The 22,487-nt window shown below is 52.5% G+C and overlaps 1 protein-coding gene across 5 annotated transcripts in view; it reads left to right on the forward strand.

The window, feature by feature from the left end:
• The first annotated feature begins 15,675 nt into the window (after positions 1-15,675).
• The window catches only part of PAX3 (paired box 3), a 93,348-nt gene continuing 86,536 nt past the window's right edge, over positions 15,676-22,487 (forward strand). For 3 of the 5 annotated variants that reach the window (XM_008690416.2, XM_040639934.1, XM_008690418.2), the window contains exons 1-4: positions 15,676-15,760; positions 17,048-17,283; positions 18,608-18,737; positions 19,868-20,002. In XM_008690416.2, coding sequence (XP_008688638.2) covers positions 15,676-15,760; positions 17,048-17,283; positions 18,608-18,737; positions 19,868-20,002 — 586 coding nt within the window. Of the gene's footprint in view, positions 15,761-17,047; positions 17,284-18,607; positions 18,738-18,961; positions 18,972-19,867; positions 20,003-22,487 lie in introns of all 5 variants that reach the window. The other 2 variants (XM_040639948.1, XM_008690417.2) reach the window with 2 other exon arrangements.

Consider the following 22,487-nt stretch of genomic DNA (forward strand, 5'->3'; position numbering starts at 1 on the left):
AATTCCTGTGCAGCTCAGCTATCTCTTACCACAATGACAGAGTTATCTGCATCACAGAGAAATAATACATTTATATGTCTACTGTGTGTGCGTTTAAAAATATTTTATAGTCAAACTTGAGTGGTAGAGAACAACTGTACCTAACTTGTAGTTTGGGTGAAGGATTAACTCCAAGTGAGAAGTAGACAGTTACTGCTTGGGAAGAATATTTGGGACCAATCTCTGCAAGGCAAATGATTTGTGCATAGAGCCCATTTCTTATTAAATTCACACACAGCAAACTTACCACCTGATGGGAAACTTAGCAGAACTTCTCTATGCTGACTGCAGGTTAGAATTACCTGGAACTTGAAAAAAAAAAAAAAAAGCCCAAGCACCCGACTGGCCCCCAGAGACGTATATTTAATTGGCCGGGAGGGGAGGCGCATCAGTATTTTTAAAAGGCACCCCAGGTGATTATACTGTGCAGCAAGATTTGAAAGCCATTGTATTTCACAAGGTTTTTATTGAAACTCGACCTTTTCCCTAATCTCACTTTAATGAACTAAACCCCACCAGGTTTCTTAGAAACTGCGAGATCGTGGAGCAACGCTTGGATTTTGCAAGTAGTCATAATTTAGATAACTAGTTTGGATAACTATGTAATGGTTGCTTTGGCTGCTGACTCTCCCCAACCCCCACATGCACTCCTGTAGACTTTGTGCTCCCTGGAAAGTTAAGTAAATATTTGTATCCCCATTTGGAGTGCTGTGATCTTTCCCAACGAGGTTGGCCTCCCAGCCCTACAGGACTATTCTGTGGGCTCCCCCTTCCCCGCAAAATAGGTGAGTGTTTTCCAAGTCCCCTGAGTCATCGAAATTCAGTGACAATGTGGGGGATTTGGGGGTGGATTATATGGATAACCAGGAAAGTCTCGAGGTTAAATTATCAAAACTTTGCCAGTGACAGCTGTGGGTGTCATCGCCAGTGACAGCTGAAGGGGAATCCGCTGGTCGCCAATAGGATGGAAGTGCGAGCAGATTTAGCGGAGTCATGTTTTAAAACATTCGCTAGGAGAGCTATTAAGTGCTTTTAAAGGACCCTTCTGAGCAGCAGTGCAGCGTGCAAATTAATTCCACGCTCTTGGATCCAGGTGTAAATGGATTTGCTCTGAGACCCAGTTTGCCCGCTGTGGGAAGGAGGAGGGGGATTACCTCGATTTCTCTCCCTTTGGACTCCGGAGCCCGCCGTGGCTCCCTGTTGAGCCAAACGACCCTCAGGGGAAAAGCGGGTTTGTGCAAGCGCTGATGACTGCCCCGCCTTATTCCTCGAGGACCTCCCCGGGGCCCGCCTTCAAACAGTTTCCCCGAGGACAGCTCCGGGGGCGGCAGGTGGAATCCCTCCTCCTGGGGCTGGCCTATGTCCCTGATCTCCCGTAGCCTCCTGGGCTGGAGAGAACCTGAGTTGGCTGGGCTGACAGGCCGATCCCCTCACAGCTGTGCCAACGACTCGAACCTGTCTCCTTCGCGGTCCCTTGCCCCAGTCCTCCGCCCCGCAACCCGCGCACCTGTGACCCAGAAAAGCGGGCACCGGCCGGGGTGGAAATCGAAGGCGCAAGGACGCTCTCACATAGCCCACTTGGGTTGCGCGGGTGGAATGGGGACCAGCTTGCAGGCATCTTCTCAACCCCACCCCGGCACCCAACGTCTCCGCTCAGCTTGTTTTGTTTTGTGTTTGTCTGGAACCTGGTCTTCAGCCCTAACGCCCCGGATTTTGTGATATTTCAGGGCCGGAAGGGTCTGTGATTTATGATCCGATGGTGTATTTACAGTCCCTAGGTGCCCACGAGACCCTGCCCGCGCCTGCCTCAAAGCTCTAAGTTCGCAACTGTTCTTAAAAATAGCGGTGAAGCTCCAAATACAGAGGTAAAGAAGAAAAGAGACTCGGAGTGCGGTGGCTGTGGCAGCCTGCGGGGGACGCGGAGTCGCATTATTTCAGCCTTTCCTTCTTTCTGTGCTTTCAGGGCTCTGGAAAACCCGCCCCATTCCCCCACCCCTTCAAAGACGCAAAAGGTGTCCAGACAAACCCTGCCCTAGTCCGGGGGGCGGGCCAGAGCGAAGTGGACGTGAAGGGCGGGGAAGGAGGGTTTGGAAGTACCTTAAGAGTCCCTGGCTTTCCCTTGTCAATTCCTTGGAGTTCCCCCGCAGGCGCTGCGCCAGCTTCCCACCCCAGATTTTCCAGGACCACCTGTTCAGCAGAAGGCCAGTTTGGCCACTGAGCTAGACGCCTGGTAGGACCTCAAGAAGTCCCAACGATGACACGTTTCAGAGACAGAGCCAATCTCCAGGGAGTCAGAAGACTTGGATTCTTTCTGCGAATCTTCAGCCGGCCTACCACTTGTCCCGCCAGAATTAGAGGCGGATGGATGATGCCAACCTGTCTCAGGTTATTTTCCACAAGGAATATAGGCTAATAATCTCTCCCTGGGAGTAAAAAAAAAGGCGGGGGTTGTTTAGAATAAGTAAAAATTTAGAAGTGGGACTATATCGTTGAGTGTGTTTTAGAGCAGGGACTGAGGTGGAGTAAATTTCCAAATTATTTTCAACAGAGATAGACCAGTGCCTCCCAGAAACATTAAAGGTAACTTTAGTTGAAATTTATTTACAACCAGAACAAAGCAAACAATGGAGAGATGAAGTATTTGGGCAGCTCCCAGATCTCATCCCTTTGGGGGTCTAATCAGAGTGGTGGAAATCTAGGGCTTTCTTTTTTTAAAATTTATTTTTTAAAAATGTTGTTTTTTAAAAAATAAACTCTACTCCCAAGGTGAAGTTCGAACTCACCGCTGGGAAATCAAGAGTCACATTCTCTACCCACTGAGCAAGGCAAGCAACCCAGCAACCTAGGGCTTTGTAACTGAACAGGACTGGTAATATAACGCCCTGGGTTTAAATCTTAGCTCTGGGGGCACATGGGTGGCTCAGTAGGTTAAGCGTCTGCCTTTGACTCAGGTCACCATCCCAGATCCCAGCCCCCCCCCCGGGGCTTACCACTGAGCGGGGGAGTCTGCTTCTCCCTCTACCCACCCCCCTCTCGTGATCTCTCTCTCTCCCTTGCTCTCTATCTCTCAGATAAATAAATAAAATCTTTTAAAAAATGTTTTAAAAATAAATCTTAGCCCTGCTGCTTCCTAACCGTGTGACTAGGGCAAATTAATTAACCTCTTTTTGCCCCCTTTCCTGCATTTTAACTAGATATAGTCTGGTTGTTTGGAGAAGTGGGTAACTTGTAAAATTGTAAAGTGCTTTGAACTATGCCAACACCTTCAAAATGCTCAATATATATATATGCTATTACTATCATATAATACATATATAACATTATATAATATATAATCATATATCACATTGTAGTAATATAATAACCATAAAATAGTAATCTAGTGTGATTATATAATATTACTATTACATATTTCTGTGATGATAATCTGTCAGTGTCACTGAGGACTGTTGTCACTACATAATGGACTTATGTTTTCCCAAATATATTTGCAATTCTCCCAAAATAGCTTATTCAAGATTGGGATTCCAAGCAGCTGGCTCAAGGTACACCAAGCCTTCTGAGCTCTCCTGCTGCCAACCCCAGGACACTGGACATGTCCTCAGAGAAGTGTCCTGGAAAGTGTGGTCCAAATCCTGGGAGAGAGGCTGAGACATGGTACAGCGACCTGTGATGGTAGGCAGAGGGTGGTGGGATCCCTTTCTCTGATTGCCCCACACTGGCACTTCCATAACTGAGACTTTGAAAGGGTTTGTCTCGAGGGTTGATTTTATTTATATCCATCCTTTCTTCCATCACCTTGCACATCTTCAATGTATAAGCTGGCAAAACCCAACCTCTATTTCATTTGTTTTTAACATAAATGAATTTGAAAGCCTTGAGAGCAAACCACACAGAATTATTCTTAAGTCAATATTAAGTAAGGGTATACGTGACATATCTGGCACATAGTGGGGTTACAACTATTGTGTTTTCCATCCTAATGTCCTTTTCTTCCTCTCAATCCCCTATATCCTGCTATTCCCCAATATACAAGTATGTCCTCCATGCCCACATATTCTGGAACGGTGAAATGGGGATTCAGATTACTTCCAATATAAACGTGTCCTTCAAATCAGAAACGGTCATTCATTGTTGTCTAGTATGAATCCACCTTGACTGACATCAGTTAGGATTCATGTTTTCAGAAATATCTTAGTCATACTGTTTCTTCTGTATTTCGTCATATTTTCTTTTACTCCCTCTCACCCCTCTCCCTCTGTCCTTATCCTCCCATCCCTTCTCTCTTCTTGCCAGTTCTAAAGCAATCTTCTCTCTTTCCAGTTTTCATTTTCTTTTCTTTTCTTTTTTTCCTGCCCCAAACCTTTCATTCTGGTGGCACTTCTTTCTTTTTGAGCTCCAAAAGCTTCTTTCATTTCTCCCTCCCAGGGTGACCTGCCACTCTGTTCCTGAGTGCCCCAGGGTCTGGCTCCTGCCTTCCTGGGTCATTCACCCCAAAGAATCCACGTTGTTTGCTCTTCTGAGATTGGGGCTTCCTCACCGATCAGATGAGTAGAATGCAACCCCTGCCCTCACACCAGGGAAATGTGACCTTGTTCTGAGGGACCTGAAAGTATCATTTCTATTCCAGGGGTGACTCTTATGACCCCGTTGTGACAGGGCATCCTCGGCTTTCTGAGAACCTTCTCAGCCAGGTTTGGAAATAGAGAACTCAGGTCTGGAGATGCCAGTGGGATTCCCTTTCCCATGAGCCTGCTTACCTCGGCCACAGCTACACAATTTCTGTTTTCTCCTCTGCTAGGGAGCTCCAATGTCTCGTCCAGTTCATTTTATCCATAGTTTTTGTGACAAGAAATGCTCCCTTTGGCTGGGCAGTATATCTGTACACTGTTCTGAAAGAGCTCTGGCCTCTTTTCAAGCCCCCACTGCAGGGCTGCTGGCTACTGCCTCCACTTTAACTGTTGGGTCCCCTGGTCCCAAATCTCTTCAGGAAAAGTGTTTTTGAAGCCGTTATATTAGTAATTTGTGGAGTCTTGTGAAGACACGCTCTCCTGAATGTCCCTGATTTCTTTTCCATTTATTGCACAAGAGCTACCAGCTGGAAAATGATGGCTGGTTCTCTAGGATCAGGAAGTTCCAATCCCCTGGGGCGCCTGGGTGGCACAGCGGTTAAGCATCAGCCTTTGGCTCAGGGCGTGATCCCGGCGTTCTGGGGTCGAGCCCCACATCAGGCTCTTCTGCTGGGAGCCTGCTTCTTCCTCTCCCACTCCCCCTGCTTGTGTTTCCTCTCTCGCTGGCTGTCTCTCTGTCAAATAAATAAATAAAATCTTAAAAAAAAAAACACACAAAAGGAAGTCCCAATCCCCTGACCTCCAACAGTGACATCTGCCTTACTCCCAGAGGCGGAGAGAGGGTAGGTCTCTAGGAAGCCTCCACCTGTTCCTGAGAAGATCCAGTCCCCCTCTCACTCCTTTGGTGGCTTGAAGGAAGTGTCTTCAGAAAGAAGACAATGCGGGAACATCCAGAGGGATGCTGAGCCCCAAGAAGATCCCCAAACTGCTTCTTTCCTGGAAGAACATATCTGCAGGTTTGGCTGGCCAGGGCCTGCCTCAGTTTGCCAGCACTTCAGAATGTCCAGTGGACAGTGTCTCTCACTACTGTAGTCAATGTGTATGTCTCCCACACTGCATCCTTTTGGCCTTCTCCACCCACAGCTCCTTCCTACCCTCCCTTCTCTTCAGTAAGTTACCTTAGAGGAGCTGCCCAGACTTCTCTGGCTGAAATAGCACCGCCCCCGCCCCCACACTCCCGGGGGCAGTCCATGCTCACTCCTTCCCCTCTCCTCCTCCCCCAAATCCTTCAGCTTCTCCAAAGCTGAGCCTCATCCTTGCAACCAATCTCCTGACTTGTGGCATTTATATTCTTTTTAAGTTATTTTCTGGACTGCCAGCTCTGCCAGGAGGAGGATTCTGATCTGTTTCCTTTACTAGTATAGCCCCAGGTCTCAGAACAGCACATAGTAGAAGCTTAATCAGTAGGTGTGGAAAGAATTAAAGTCCTTGGGCGCCAGTCCTGTGATCTGCTTCGAGGATACAGCAGAAGACAACTGACCATTCAGTTGGAGATAAGGGCTAGAATAAAATAATCAAAACTTTCCCAGGGAAAGGCTTCAAGGGCCAGCTTTGCCGGTGTCTCAGGCCCTGGAGGTGACCAGTGAGCCTCAGCATTTAATGAGAGTTTTATGAGGGGTTAATGGAAGATTGAATGAGATACTGTGGGACACCAGAGTGTGCCCAGTGTGGGCACGAAGGACGCAGTGGGAAACAGGGCAATGCTCGAGGCACTGCGAAAGCTGGAGGGAGAGGGGTGCTAGCTGGCCACCAGCTCCCACACCTCTTGGCTGGGCCAGAACAACCCAACACAGTGAAACAGATTGGCTTCTCCACAGACCATTGGGTCCCAGAGCTAATCCGACTTTCCATTTCCAGGGCAAACTTCCTTGGGCCAAAGGTGCCCAAGGATGCAAGGGTGGACAGGCCAGTGCTTTAGGGCCCAATCGACTGAGGGCCTGACCTCCGACACCAGGCTTGACACAGCAGTTATAATTGGGTGGCAAAACCAAAAAAAGGCAACTAGGAATGGACCCAATGTCCCTCCAGGTCCAATCCTTGCACACATGGCTCAGAAAACCCATGAAGAGGCTTGCGCAGCTCCTAACTCATCTGCTACAGCCTTGGAAATCACTGTCCCCAAATGCCCACTTTTTCTTTTTTTAATCCAGCAGAATCTCCTTAAGAGGCTCCGCTGGAAGAATCTCAGGCCCGATGTTCCAGATTCAAGATACAGAGAGGACAGGACCCGCAAGCTGGCGTTGGAGGGATGGGGGTGAGAAGGGCTCTGGCCCAGACCAACCCAGGGCCCCGTTGGGAGCGGTGGTTGCACAAGACACCCATTCCTAGGGCACTTTTCAGAGCACAGGCTCCTTGCCCTCAGAGGTCAGCGGGGCTGCCGGAAAGGAACCTGAATTTTTTGACTCCCATCTCCAGCCAGCTTTCCCACACGTGATCTGGAGGCTTCCAGCTTCCGGGGTTTCTCTGCCTAGACCGGGAGCTTTGATACCCTACCCCACCCCACCTGCGCAACGCAAGCCTCCCTGGCACCCTCGGTACCCAGGAGTAGTGTGAGCCGCCAGAAGGGCTTCTAAGATCTTCCCCACTGTACCCTCGGGGGCATCCACCGTCCTCAGGGTCATTGGACTGGGTTTTCTGTCCCCCACCCCTGTCGCCTCAACCCAGGAGTAAACTGATGGCCCCAGGATTGTGGCTCAGCGGGGATCTGGGCTCCGCAGAATCGAGTTTTGTCCGGCTCTTCTTCGGAGCGTCCGAGGGAGGAGGATGGGGACCTATGTGGGCCTGGCTAGGAAGTGAAGGGTGAGGGTGGAGGGAGGAAACGGGCCCTGGAGTGTGTTGGCACCGGTATGTGTCGGCTTCCGTGCGTGTATACGAGTGAGTGCCCGGATGAGGGAGGGACAGGCGTGGGGGCCTTTCGGGCGGGTCGGGGATCTGGGAGCCGTCGGGCTCGCGCGCAGCGGGCTCTGGGTTTCGACTGCAACCCGAAAGGTGGCCCTGAGGAAGGAAACGCCGGCTTCTCAGCTCGGTCTCCAAAGGCGCTCTGGGAAGGGATTAAGCGCCCCTTGTACTTTCGCTTTGGGCGTGATTGATGCGAACGGAGCTCTGAGGGCTGCATAATTAATAAAGATTACGCCAGTTTTGTCGAAACGTCCCTCTTAATTAATGGAGAGAAGGGCGCGAAGGGTGATTTATTTGCATTTGCAAAATGCTTTCGGCCGCACGGGCTTAGCGGTGGGGGCGGCTGCTGGGACCCAGGACTTACTGGCAACCACCCGGCTGAGGCTGTCTAGTTCCGGATCGAAGTGTCCCCCGTTCTGTTCTCGCCTCGCCGCCTATGGGACCTACTCCCTGGGCCTTACACCTCCAACTCCCTAACTCCGTCTGAAACCACCCTAGCTCTGGGTGGGCTTGCATCCCCTCAAAGGACGAGGCGGGCCGTGGCTGGCACTCCCCGCCCCGCACGCGCCCCGCTGCGCCTTTTTACCCACCCCCAGCACTGGAGGGGACCTCCAGAAGATCTGATCGCCGATCCCTCCGTGCAGCCCCGGCTCCCGTCGGTGCTGTCAGAGACGGGGTGCGGGATGGAAAGAGGCGTTAGCTCCGAGTCCCTAAGGCCAAATGCTCTCAGGAAACGCTGGGAACCTACCCCCTGCATGTGAATGTATGTGTAATCTTGTGTCTGAATGTGTGTGTGAAAGTGTATGACTGTGTATGTCCCTATATGAGTCTTATGTGTCTGTGTTTCTAAGTATAGGAGTGGAGAGTTTTGCTAAAATACCACTTTCTCTCCGGTGTTGCTGTCCACCTGCTACAGCCCAGGAAAAAAGTGCCGCCTTTCCCTTGAGCGTCCCCGCGCGTTAAAACACTCCGGTTTTAGCCGGAGACATTCTCCCCCTGCGTGGGGGAAGCAAATGCTTCCCCGACCCAGCAGGGGCTGGGGGCGGGAAGGGGGGAAGCCGCGTGGCTGCGTGGAGGGCCCAAGAGCCAGGAAGAGGCTTCAAAGGTTTCGGTAACGACTTTTCGGCCTTTATTTATGCCCCTATTAATACAATATCCATCATGTAGATATCGATCTTTATCCTTTAAACTGATACGCTAGGAATCAATTAGCCATGCAGATTACATTTCCTACATATCCAAATGTTAATCTTTCAGTCTCTGGGCCAGTGATATATATATTTGCAGCCAGATAGTATTAGATTTCGTTTAGAAACGGGAAGACGAAAAAGGCTCTCTGAAGCGCATTCCTCTTGGGGCTACTTGTCTTAACTGTTGGCGCTGGCTGGGCGTTGGGGGTCTCGGGACCGGGATACCTCTCTGGAGTTTTCCGGAGGAAAGAAGCAAGACCGCGAGAGTGACCGGCACGCAGGGCCACCGAGGGGACGCGGGACAGCTTTCTATGACAGGGCTCTGGGCAGCCAGTTAGTGCCAGGTCTGCACTTCTGTCTGGGCGGGGCTCCCTCCCGCTGAACTACCCGGTCTGGCAGGCTCCTCTCGATTGCTTTTGGCGTTCTGGATGGCCAGTTTTCATCTTTTCAGGCTTTCCTCTCCAGGTTCCTCTCGTCTCCAAGGTTCTAAATCAAAATTATTCTTCCACTCCTCACCCCAAAACCCAAGAATAGTTTAAAGATCCATATCCAGAAAGAAAAACGTAATTTAAAACACGAAATAGCTGCTTTCCTGGGGAAAGGGAGATGCAGAGAAAGTTTAAGGTCTAGGAAGGAACGAAGGAACGTAATGGAATTAATGATGTATAGAAACTGGAAGGGCTGAGGAGTCCTGTGTGGCTTGTGGTAATTTATTTCTTCTCTTCTCTTCTCTTCTCTTCTCTTCTCTTCTCTTCTCTTCTCTTCTCTTCTCTTCTCTTCTCTTCTCTTCTCTTCTCTTCTCTTCTCTTCTCTTCTCTTCTCTTCTCTTCTCTTCTCTTCTCTTCTCTTCTCTTCTCTTCTCTTCTCTTCTCTTCTCTCTTTCCTTTCCTTTCCTTTCCTTTCCTTTCCTTTCCTTTCCTTTCCTTTCATCTTCTCTCCACCTCCTCCTCTGCTCTCTCCTCCTCCTCCCCCTATAAAAGGCTGGTGGGATCAGGAAAGAATGCAACCCAGGGCGGGTGTCCCCTCCTCTCCTCTGTGCACGGAGAGCCCGCAGGGGCCTCCCGGAGGAAGGGTGCGTGCCGCCAGCTTCCTACTATTTTCCTTGGGTCCCTGGCCCGGCCGCACCCACTCAGCTCTGGGAGACTAGCCTCTTCCACCTCCCCCCCCCACCTGTTGCACTTACTACTTGAGTTGGCTGCTCAGTCTCTCGCTCCGGGCAAATTTTTAATCCCTGCAGATTGCGGGTCTTGGGTTTACTCACAGCTCTGCCGCCTTGGGCTCCCATGCCCTCACTGTCACATGCGTCCAGGCTTAACTAGAGACCCGGGTCTAAATATTCTTCTCCCAGATCTATTTTTTCTTGCCCCTTGCATCCCTCCCTCTGAAATCCACCTGGGAGAAAAATTTCCTGAAGAGATTGAAGATATTAGGCTGGGGGGCAGCGGCGGCTCAGGGCTCTGGCTTGGGCACTGGAGCCCCGTGGAGTCAGAGACCTGGCCTGATTCAAGCGAAAGGCCTGTTGGCTTTCCCCCACCTCATCTACTCCTTTCCCCTCCCCCACCTATATCTCCCCCACCTCCATCTCCCCCACCTCATCCCCCACTCAAGTCTTCGAGAGTGGAACCCAGTTAGGGCTCTTTTCGTCCTAACGCGCCTCCAAACACCCTGGGGCAGGAGTTCCTGGAGTGGTCATTTGCCTAGCTTTTTGCTCCAGACGTCAAAGAACGTCCAACAGACCCTCCCGTCTCCCCCAGCACCCCTATCAATGTTCTCCAGCTCTACTCCCGCCCCCACCTCAGATCCCCCGCCTCTTCTCCAAGGCCCGGGCTGCCCCCAACACCGGACAATGCCCCGGCAAGACCCCTCAGTCCTTACCCCCATGCAAACACAGGACGTCCCTCCCCAAAGGCACACACCCTGCATTCTCACAAGCAGAGCAGTTGTCGAATCTCTTCTAAATTTCAAATCTCTCCACCCCCAGTGGACTCTCACTGAGTTGGGCAGAGCATTTTTGAAGATTAGAGAGGACTTTTTCTAATTTTTTTACAAGACGCTTTTTTCCCCGCGAGAATTGGGCTCTGGCATCTTGTCTTCCTTATTTGCATAAAAATAATTTTTGCAGAGCCAAACAAATGTCTGTAGGAGACAATTTGCCATGAGATTCATTCTCTCCCTCCCTCGCTGCCCTTTAAATCTTTTTTTTTCTTTTCCATCTCTCTTCTTCCCCTCTCTTCTTTTTCCTTTCCTCGTTTTCCTTCTTTTCGTCCCACAAACCATATGTTCTTTATTGAGAACCCGCTCACACGTCCTCAGCCCACTCCCCCAGCTCCAGGGGCACCGTGGGACACGCAGGGGCAAAATCACTGGGGCTAGCCCACACATTTCAGTGTGGCGCCCAGATCCCCGTCCAGTCCCTAAATCCGACCTCATCCCGGCAGATTTTCCAGCGGGGAGAATAGCGGCGCCAAAGCTTTTGACAAACAACTGCGGGGGGCCTAATGAAGGTCGCTTCGCCTGGCGCTGCGCTGGGCCGCGGGTTTAACCCAAGCATTCACCAATCCGGTATCATCGCATCCGGCCAAGAAGTGCCTGGTCAAGGACTCGGTCCTTTGATTTCCTTCGCGTGAACGCGGAGCAGCCTTTCTGCAGAATCGAGGGCTTCATGGTGTTTGCTCAAACTACAGAGCAATGTCTGGGACCCCGCGAGCCAGCAGACGCGTCTCCGAGGGGCTACTACGCCAGGCTCTCCGGTTGGGGCAAAAGAGGCCTGCGTGGCAGACCTCCCCCCACCCCCGCAAATCAGGGATATTATTTTACATAGATCATAATTTCCTCTTAAGGCCTGTGTCTGGCTAGAAATGAGGTCACCTCTTAGAGGCCACAAGAAGTCCATGGACCGTGAAAGGCTCATGCCTGGGTCCACTAGGGCGGAAGGGCGTCCCGAGGCCCAAGCAGACGCCACTCAACAGTGGTTGGACTGTCCATCCACCCATCCAAACCCGACAGCCGAAGAACCTTCAAGTGAATGGGCCACGCTCACCTCGGGCTTGAACAGGCCCCCGGTTGTCTATTTCACCTGAAGTTCCTCTGAAACTCTGGGCAGAGGAGAAGTCTCCCGCAAGTTATTCCGCCCCCTCTCCCAATTATCTGACGATTGCGCTCAAGGCTTCAGTCGTTTTGCACGTGCACAGATAGCGGGGATGGGCACAATGTTCATTCTTGAAACCGTAGAAGAGACTCTCCTGCCTGCTTTCTGGGTAATTTGTCAGCCTGGGGAAATGATGCTGCCTCCCAGACCCGTGTTCAGGGCTGCAGGGCTCAGGCGCTTGCCTTCCAAGCCCCACTGGGGGGCCGCTTCTTTGTTAATTAGCGCCCATATCGTGCCCAGATTCGGTACGAAGACTTGGCTCACAGGCCCGGGACAGGGGAAGGAGCCTGGGTGGAGTCTCCCTCCCGCTCTGGGGAGCGGGGGCGGGGGTAGCTTCTCCTTCCGGAGAGAAGGGGAGGCACAAGCTTCGGAGATAGGGAAGGAGTGGCTGAAGTGTAGAACCGGGGTTCGTTTTCAAAACTAATCTGGAAAACCGGGAAGCACCCCGCCCTCCCGCACGACCTGTTGCACTCGACTTTGTCCAGCCTCCGGCTCTGGGCCTGGTCTGGTTTAGCTTCAAGTGGGCGCCAGAGGCCCGAGAGCCGCAGCCAACATCACTGTCCTGGCCTTCCGGGGTCGGACTTCAGGGTTACCAAGTTCAGGGAATTTGGACTCCCTAGGGCTTTAGATCCAAAGTGGCCCCGCAGCCCTATTGGCCCAGCGCCGGGAGACCGAGGGTGCCCTCTCACCCTGCCCTGGGTCTCTGGGGTCCTCTGACCGCCGCCCGGCTGGAAAGGGGCCCAGCTGATCTCTGGCTACAGAAGAACCTCAGAGCACTCCGGCAGGGGAAAGGCCGAGAAGGAGAGACCCTGGAGCTGCCGGCCCCCAAGCCACACACACACACACACACACCCTTGTGGTCTCTATTTGAACATTTTTATAGCAAGTGATGGTCGGTTTATGGATGCTCATACTGGACTGGCTCGCATGGGTACTTTAGATCCAGTTCAAGCTGCAGTACTTCCATTCCGGGATCTCCCTNCCCGCCGCTCACGGTGGCTGGACGCGCAACCCGGGAGAACGAGTCTGCGGCAAGCGCGTCCCTTCCCGGATCTGCCAGCTTTGGGGAGGAGAGCGCCGGGTCACCGCCTCCAGGGTTTGGAGACCGAGCCCCCGGCTCAGAAACAAGTGAGACTCAGTCCTGGGTGTTCCTGGGTTCTCATTTTTATAGCAAGTGATGGTCGGTTTATGGATGCTCATACTGGACTGGCTCGCATGGGTACTTTAGATCCAGTTCAAGCTGCAGTACTTCCATTCCGGGATCTCCCTGGCCCCGCCGCTCACGGTGGCTGGACGCGCAACCCGGGAGAACGAGTCTGCGGCAAGCGCGTCCCTTCCCGGATCTGCCAGCTTTGGGGAGGAGAGCGCCGGGTCACCGCCTCCAGGGTTTGGAGACCGAGCCCCCGGCTCAGAAACAAGTGAGACTCAGTCCTGGGTGTTCCTGGGTTCTTTTCAGCGGCGAGTTGAGTCTGCATGTGCCCTCTGAAAATACACTTTGGGTACCTCCCTCTCCCAACTACCGCTGATCCTAGAAAATGCCCTCTCTGCTCCACTCAACCTTCTGAAGACGGAAAACTTGAAAAAATTCTAGCTCCCGAGATGCAATCCCTGAGAAGTGGCTTAGGAAACCAGGACACAGACAAGTTTGCAGAAGGGAAATGAGAAAGTTTTCCCCTTGACAAATTGAGTCATTTTACATAAAATCAGGTTAAAGAGGGCTTCATCCTAAGCAGCGTCTCTCCTTTGTACTGTGAACGCACGTGGGCCCTCCCCTCTTGGGTGGATGAGGAGATGTCCCGACTTTTCCCGTTTTTCCAGAGGCCTGTCTCGGCTGCTCCGGAGGTCAGTCGAACCTTTTAATGTTGCAGCCCAGCCGAAAGCTGCCTGCTTTTCCCGCTTGCGAGTGGATTTTTAAAGGGCCAGCTCCCGGAGGGTTGAGCAGCTATACGCTTCCCGCCACCCCCACCCCGCCATCTTCCCTTCTGTGTTTGCCTTAATTAGGGGGTGGGGAAGTGGGGTTGGGGGCCGAGTTCACGTAAAAACTGTCAAAGGAGTTGGGGGATGGGAAACCGAGAAAAAGAGAGAGTGAGAGAGAGAGGGGTGGAGAACTCGGGAGCAGGAAAATTTCAAAAATCGTAAAAGGAAAAGGGGGAACTTGAAGCCCAGAAGTCATTGTTTCCTTTATTTCAAAGGGAAAAACCTGCCCGATTCTCATCCTTTTGATTGATTAAGGCCCTGAATACCTCGCAGTCCCGGAGTGACAGTCCTTGAATAGACTCGAGCGAATAAAGCGCAGTGCTGAGCGCGGGGCTGGCACTCGGGGGTGTAAAGGAGGCGAGTTCGCTGGCACTTACCAAGTTATAAATAAAAGGCTATGCACAATGGTACCTTCTCTAAGGACAGACAGTCTTTACAACACTCCTGGCGTCATATCCTGCTGGGGACACTTCAGCTCCTAGCCAAGACTTCGCTCCTTTTATTTTTCCAGCAGTTTAGTCTGAATGCCATAATAAATTCCTGAGAACAAACGCTGCAGCCGGGCAAAACTTTAACATATAGACACGTCTCCGCCGCGTTGGGAATCTATACCTCGAGATTTAGGGCTGCTGCTTCCCAGAGTGGGTTTTTCAATCAAGCAGAGACAGTTTTCCTCGCCCTCCCCTCCCCAGACTTCAACTCGCGAGTCCTAGGGCCTCCCCATGGCTGCCCAAGCTTCACACTACTCCTGCTCCCAGACGGAGAAGACAAAAGAACTTATCAGCACACCCTGGACTCCTCCTGGGAGGAACCCCACCGGGAGGACCCCTATAACAAACCTAGGCCAAAGGGGCATTGGCCAGAGGAAGGAAGGCAAAGCATGTCAGGGGCTCCCAATGCCTTCTTATTGGAATTGCGCCCCCTCCCGTGGTAGTAAACCAAGAAAAATGAGAGAGGAAGAAGTCACAGGTAGAAAAATAAGAGACATAGACAAGGAGACGGGATGAGAGAAATAGAGTCAGAGACTGAGAAAGACACACAGAGATACACCGAGAGAGACAGAGACAAAAGAAGTAGAAAGTCAGGGAGAGAGTGATACACATAGAGTGAGACAGAGAAATAGGGAGTCCTCTTCTCTCGGCAGCTGCCGTCTCCCTCGGGCTCTCTCTCCCGGTTTCCACGGGTCTGCGCTTCTCTTCCGGGGAAGGGGCGCAGCGTGGGTCCCTCTCCGGGCCGGCCAAGGCCTTGGCACTGCCGCGGATGGGAAGAGAAAGTGGCCGCTGTCGCCCAATCAGCGCGTGTCTCCGCCACCCGGGACGGTCTCCCCGTCGGCCAATCGCAGCTCAGGGCTCCTGACCAAGCTTTGGGTGAAAGAACTAATAAATGCTCCCGAGCCCGGATCCCCGCACTCGGTGTCACGACGGGAGGAGACTCAGGCCGGCCGCGCTCCCGCCCCCACCCCCCTCCCTGGCTCGTCGCGGCGCTCGGAGCCCCCTCCCCAGCGCCCCCAGCCTCAGGGCCACTCGCTCAGACTCGCACGAAACTTTTTCGCCCTGGGCTCTCGATCCTGGACTCTGGGCCTCCCTGCCCGCCCCTTTCCCCGGTTCCTTCTCGAGCCTCGCTCTGGGCTAGGAGCGAGCAGTTCTCCTCCCCGCGTCCCTCCCTCGCTCTCCAGCCTTTTTGGGGAGGGGCTTTCCACGCTCCGGGGAGTTTCCGAGGGTCGCCAGCGCCGCGCTTGCCTTTCCATTTCGCCTTCACCTGGATATAATTTCCAAGCGAAGCTGCCCCCAGGATGACCACGCTGGCCGGAGCTGTGCCCAGGATGATGCGGCCGGGCCCGGGGCAGAACTACCCGCGCAGCGGCTTCCCTCTGGAAGGTAAGGGAGGGCCTCAGCGCCGCCCGGGGCCGTAGCCGGGCTGCTCCATCTGCCCAGGGTCTCCACCAGCTTCTTCCGAGTGCCCAGGGACCCGATTCCCTGGGCACCCCTACCGCAGGAGGTAACAGTCGCGTCGAGATCTCCACTCGATTTTCTCCCTGCAAACAGACCGCAGTTCTTTCTGCAAACCCTGGGGGAGCCTGGTGGCCAGGCCTGCTTCAGGCGGGTCCTCTTTCTTCTGCTGTTTTGGAAATGCCGTGGTAGGAAAGGGATGAATCAGTTCCTGAGCACCCAGAAAGCAACTTCTCCGCATTTGTCCACCCCGAGGCATCTCAAAATTGTCCCGGCTGTGCCCATATTTGCTAAGCTCTTGTTAGTTCCGAAGGAATTTTCTTGCCGCTGCAAAGTGTAGTGGCAGACACTCCGTGGCATCGTGCTTGGAATTTTTAGTATTAATTAATTAATTAGAGTTCCATTCATCTCAAGTGGTGTCCCGAAGTTTCCAGAACCCTTCTGGGGAACTGCCTTTCAGTCATCCAGAAGGGACTCCCAAGGCAGGAAGACTTGCAAGCCCGAGCCCTTCTGGATAGTTTGCGAGGTTGGAGCACTGGAAAGGGATGCCCATCCAGGAGGCCGGCCCTTCAGGCTGGGTCTAGAGTTGAATGTCATACCCAGAGCATGGATGGAGGTGAAGGGGTTTGTGAGCAGACCCGCCTGTCGTCTCTGTCCCAAGGTGTAACAGGTGACACACGCTGCCACCTGAGGCCTCTTTTCCGAACACTCTTTGACCTTTGCTTGCCGCACTCTTAGCCAGAAATCCCAAGGCTGTCAATTCCTCCAAGTCCCTTAGAAAGGGATGGTTCCAGTTGAGCGGGGTTTGGTATGAGTGGAGATCTAGAAGGCCCACGTCTGGGTAAACTTTTCTCTCTGCCAGGACGCTGTTTCTTGAGTAAACCTCAAGATACTAGCCACAGGGTCTCCCCCACCCTCAAAGTTGCCACTTTCTCCAGGCCCAAAAGGAAGACAGTTTCTCTGGGGCAAGTTATTTTGCCCTTCTTGTTCCCTTCACACAAGATTTTGTGCCCCGGAATTGCTTAATAATTTGAACAGATGTGATTGGAAAAGGGTCTAGGGCTGGTAGCCGGTTGTCGAGCAGTTTCAGTGCTATGGCTGTAACATGCCGATTGTCCAAAAGAGTGCGAAATGAGGTGGGCTCATTTTTCTGGCTGCTCTCTGTTCTCCCGCAATGACTTTCCCTTTGCCTCTCTTTTTGCCTTCTGCTCCCAGTGTCCACTCCCCTCGGCCAGGGCCGTGTCAACCAGCTTGGTGGCGTATTCATCAACGGCAGGCCGCTACCCAACCACATCCGCCACAAGATCGTGGAGATGGCCCACCACGGAATCCGGCCTTGTGTCATCTCCCGCCAGTTGCGTGTGTCCCACGGCTGCGTCTCTAAGATCCTGTGCAGGTACCAGGAGACAGGTTCCATCCGTCCTGGGGCCATTGGCGGCAGCAAGCCCAAGGTGAGCGCGGGGGCCTGGCCCTGGAGGCCTCCAGGCCTGTGGTCTCCTGGGTTAGGGAGGATGGGGTAGGGGCCTAGGACTGTCATCTGGGGCTTTCCAAGGAGTTATTTTTCAAGACTGGGAAGGGGCCTATGGGGTGTGTGTGTGTCTGTGCTGCCTGGGACGCTCCTCCTCCATAAATGTTAAGGGGAAACTCTAGCCTTTTGCAAAGGAGATACAGCACTTTAAAAAATGTGCTGGAACCCTAGAATACTCATCGAATTATTTTAATAGGCACACACCTAAAGCGTGCTGCTGTATGTGCCCACCTGTTGCTTGTTTCTTCCCCAAGAGTCTTCCCAACTCCCACCCACTGCACTGCCCTTGCCAAACCTAATCGAAGGAGCCACTTTTGGTTCTCTAATGGTTTCTCTCCCACCTTCTGTCCCCAATCTCCTCCAGTCCAAATTATCTTCGGGGAGTCAAAAGCTAGGGTGATTTGTTTTCTTTGTAATGAGCAGATGACTTGGCGTTTAAAAAGCAGTTTGGTAGTATCCTCAAATTATTTTGGTTCCTTTTAAAAAATGAAAGAATCACACTGGCTAAGGCTTAGTGGGAGGGGATTACACAGGGTCTGTCTTTTCTTCTGGAAGTGGGGAAAATCCAATATAATTTTCTAGTTGCCACAGGGCAAAATCAAAAGGAGAGTTCTGGTAAACTGAAGACTTCCAAACACACTGGTCCCCATCTTCCCCCCGCCCCAGGTCCCCTTGCAACCTCTCCAAGAATCTCTGGAAACTACTTTTATTGGGGGAAAAAAGAGCTAGTCTCTCAAATTATCTGTATTTGTTATTCACTCTGATTAATTTTTTAAAACCTATATAATCAGCTTTTGCCTTTCATTCAGTACTTCAATTTAGCTAAAATCGTGTGCTTTTTTGTGAGAGGTACAAGTTGCAGACCTAACTTGATTTTTTTGCTTCTCTTTCAAACATTCCCCTTTTTAGTTTCATTTTCATGTTGTTTCTGTGTAAGGAGTTGACTTTTATTTTCAGGGATCAGAAAGTACACCCTCCTCCCCATCCCAAGACGTTATAATTCTTCTTAATTTATCCCGGTTGTCCACGCTGAACTAGGGAGGAAGAGGGTCCCCAGAGATGGGGCGATCTCGCTTCTACCCCTTCCTAAAAGTAAACTTCGTCAGAGAGTTGGGGTCCTTTTGCTGACAGGGGGGCCTCTCCAGGGGATGCGGGAAGGAGCATCCTGCCGGGCCTGAAGGCGGTAGGGCCACCACGTTTGGCCCAGAGTACTGGGTACCAACGCCTGCCTGCCTGTTCTCTTAAAGCAGGTGACAACGCCTGACGTGGAGAAGAAAATTGAGGAATACAAAAGAGAGAACCCGGGCATGTTCAGCTGGGAAATTCGAGACAAATTACTTAAGGACGCTGTCTGTGATCGAAACACTGTGCCCTCAGGTACCAGGCCCATTAACGTCTCCCTGAGGAGTGGCCGTTAGACACTATTCCCCGGGCGGGTCATCCGAGCCACAATCACCCCAAGATCGATCTGGGCGATCGGGAGGCAGCCCCTCCCAGGGCCCTGAAATATTCACGAGCCAGACGCACTTGTGGTGTTTTACCGAGAGGGGGCTGAGCTCCTGGTCCTGGGGTTGAGAGACCGCCAAGGGCTCCCCGAAGAGGATTTCTGTCGTGGAGGCAAAGGCAGGAAACGTGAGGCGGAGGCCAGGCGTTTATTAATATTGATGTTCCCTTTTAAAGAGAAACAAATGTTTTGGTAACCCCAACGAAGGGAGATGGGGCTGCGCCCGCCGAGGCTTTGCCTTGTGCGCGAAGGAGGGGAGGCTTCGGCAACGGCCCGGATTTTTCCCGAGAGTCCCAGGGACCATCCGGCGCCCCCGGCAGCCGGGGGAAGGCGGAGGGAGAAGAGGGGCGAACGCAGGGGCGAGCGAGAGGGCGTGCGGGAGAGTTTGTTTTTAATTAAAAAGAAACTCCCTTTCCCCCCTGCGAGAACGAGATATTTCGGAGTATGGATTTGTTTACCAGACTGGAATCTGGAAAAAATAAATGGGGGAGAGTGCATTTTCTTTTGATTTTTTACAATAGGAAACGATTCTGCAGTTGAAATTTAAACCCTTTATAGCCTCAAAAAAAAAAAAAAAAGTTGAATCGCAGGGGACGGCTCCGCAGTGGTTCTTCCTTCCTTAACGCGAACCGCGGAGGCCCAATACCCAGGTGGTGGTAAGGGCTGCTGGGTGGGCTGGCGGGAGAATTCTCTTAGATTGGAGACCTAGAGCCCCGTCCGTAGAGTGAAAAGGGAAATGCTTCCCGCCGGGACGAGAGGGACAGAGGCGGCAGTTCCTAGTTCCCGGGTCTAACTCGGAGGTGCGGATTGTGGGGAAGGGTGGGGGGTTAGGGTGGGAGGGTGGGGGGTTGTAGAAGGTCGAGGATGCCCCAAGATGCAGGAAGAGACAGGCGAGTTGCGCAGGGCAGCCGCTCTAGGGTCCGGGTTGGGGGTTCGGGGGTTCCTTCCTGCACGGCTTGGCAAGGCTCAGCCGTCTGCGCTCCCACACTCCTCCCGCCTCCAGTGAGTTCCATCAGCCGCATCCTGAGGAGTAAATTCGGGAAAGGCGAAGAGGAGGACGCTGACCTGGACAGGAAGGAGGCCGAGGAGAGCGAGAAAAAGGCGAAACACAGCATCGATGGCATCCTGAGCGAACGAGGTAAGCGGCGGCGCGCTTGGGCAGCGCGCTCAGGGCCCGCGCCTCGGGGACACCGCGCTCTGACTTCGCGGGCCTGAGAGCGCGGGCCAGCCCCAGCTCGGGTCAAGGTCCCTCCTCGCTGGTATCCACTGCACCCGGCGAAGAGCTTGCAAGTGAAAGACCAGAGACGCACTTGAAATTAAAACAAAAATCTCTTTCTTTTTCTACTTTTTAAGTCTTTCTTCTGTACTAGCCGCAGCCCTTCGGAGTCTAGAACTTCGAACTGCGGTTTGGTGCAGGGCAACCCTCTTGCCCTCAGTGTACGGGACCGAGCGTCTCAGAGCGCTTGAGGGGCTGGGGACAGTCTGTGAGCCTCCGGAGGTTGAAGGAACTTTTGCGTCCTAAGGAAAGGCCCAGATCTCCAGAGAGGTTCCCATTATTAGAGGAGGGGAGGGGAGAGAAGGACTCACAAGTCTTTGGGGCAGTGGGCCCCAGAATTGCACCACGTTCACTGCCTTATAAATACATACACAATACATCGTACATACATATATGCAAGTTGGTTGTTTTGTGCTTTACAGTGGTTTTCAAATGCCATGGGGCTTTGATTTCTGTGTGTGTCTAGGAAGGAAAGTCAGCCGAAGTTGTGGGTTCTTGGGGCCGCAGTGTTGGCACCCTGTCTCCACCCAAAGGTGCAGGCCACCTGCTCCTTGTTGGCTGTGACTTGTCATCATCAAGAGAAAGTCTTTCCTTTGGAGCCCAAAGTGCAGCCTAGTTCCCTTATACCTGCCACACACATGGTCTGGAGAATCTTAAAGGTGCCCCCTCTCCCCATAAGGAAAGCCAACCCGTGGAAATTGAACCAGAAAGGGTTCCCTGCAGCAGTTTTCCACTCAGCAGTTTTGGCCTTGGGGATGGTCTCACCTCTTCAAAGTCGCAGACGGTCGGGAGGTGCCTGGCGTCCCTGCCACGCCTTGAGTTGCCACTTCAGGGCCCAGGACTTTGGTGGGTCGAGTTGAGTTTTGACTTGCCCTGGAAGGGCAGGCGGCTCTCCAGGTGGGCTTGGGAAACTCAGTGTGACCAGCTGGGTCTGTACCCTCAGCAGGTGGCCTCCAGAGTAGGACTGTGGGTGGAAAGCTGATCACTTCTTTTGCTTTCATTGCCCAACCCAGGTGGCTGGCAGCAGCTTTACAAACCAATGTAAATTCTCTACACAACCTTGAGACACTTGGAGTTAGATGTGACAAACCCGAACAGTTGATTTCAGGGATTAACAGAAGTGTCGATGTTCTGGGACACACGGGCAATCAGAAAAGGACACCAAAAACCACGGCAGGCTGGGCAGGGAGACACATAGGCTGTTGCTTTCCTTAAAAGCAGGGGACTCCCAGGGTCTTAGCCTAAGCCCCTCCTTTGGGAGGGGTGCTTTTCTGCTCTAGTCTCTGAGGAGACACCCCGGCTTTTATTCCAGGCTTAGATGCAGCAGAGAGGTACTGGGGAGGGAGGAAGGAGAGAAACCAGCCAATCCCGAACCCTACAGGCCGGTGTGGGCAGAGGGGCAAGAGGCCCAGAGCTATCGGAGAGGCTCAGGAAGCAGTGTGGGGGTAGCACGGCTTTGCTACTTGTTGCTGGAGGCACCGACGGCAGACCGGCCGCTCCCTCGCAGCACAGGCAACCAAGGCCCAGGAGACAAAACGCCCCAAATGAGCTGGTCAAACATTTGTACAACTTTTCCAGCTTTTACAAAGAAGGCCTTCTCTACACAATCTACACTTGGAGATGAACTTGGGAGACAAAGCCTGGAGAGTCCATTGAAACTCACACTTTAGCTCGGCCCAGACAAAGCTCTAGCTCGCAGCAGCTTGATGTGAACAAAGGAAGGCAACCTTTTTATAATTCAAGGAGAAAAGAAGAGAAAACAGCTCCACAAAGGACCGAGAATAGACATTATGGGCTTGCAATGAGGGATGAATTATTCAATGAGCTCCAATAGCTGCTGCGCCAGGAAGTTTTATGGACTCTCCAGCGTGGAAAAAGTGGCTATTTCACCTACAAAATGTTTCTAGTCGTTTGGGCCGTCTAGCTGGGCCGGCTGCCATTCAAGGGCAATTGCTACCATTTTTAAAATCAGAGTATTCTCCCCAGCGGGGGCTGTACCGTTGAAAACGCACACACTCGGCAGAGGCTGAAGCCTAATTTAATTTGGGGTTGTCAGAGAAGATGCAGTGTCCTCTCTCTTTAGTGGCTCTAGCTCCTTTTCCAGATAAGCCCTGGAGGGCAAGAGGGGCACAGAGAAAGGACAGAGTGAAGTGTAGTTTCAAGGGAAGTCTAGAAAGCTCAAAAAAATTACCTCTGTTGTTTGGGTACCAAAAGTCACTGGCTGCCCCGCTTGTAAAATAGAATGAATGTTGATAAAGCGACCTGAGCTCCCTGGCCAACAGGGAGGAGGCTGGCCGAGAAAGGACCTTTTGGGTGCCCTGAAGGGCAACGCGCTCACTCTGGAGGT

The sequence above is a fragment of the Ursus maritimus genome, unplaced genomic scaffold (genome assembly GCF_017311325.1).
Source record: "Ursus maritimus isolate PB19 unplaced genomic scaffold, ASM1731132v1 scaffold_1, whole genome shotgun sequence".
Classification (NCBI taxonomy): domain Eukaryota; kingdom Metazoa; phylum Chordata; class Mammalia; order Carnivora; family Ursidae; genus Ursus; species Ursus maritimus.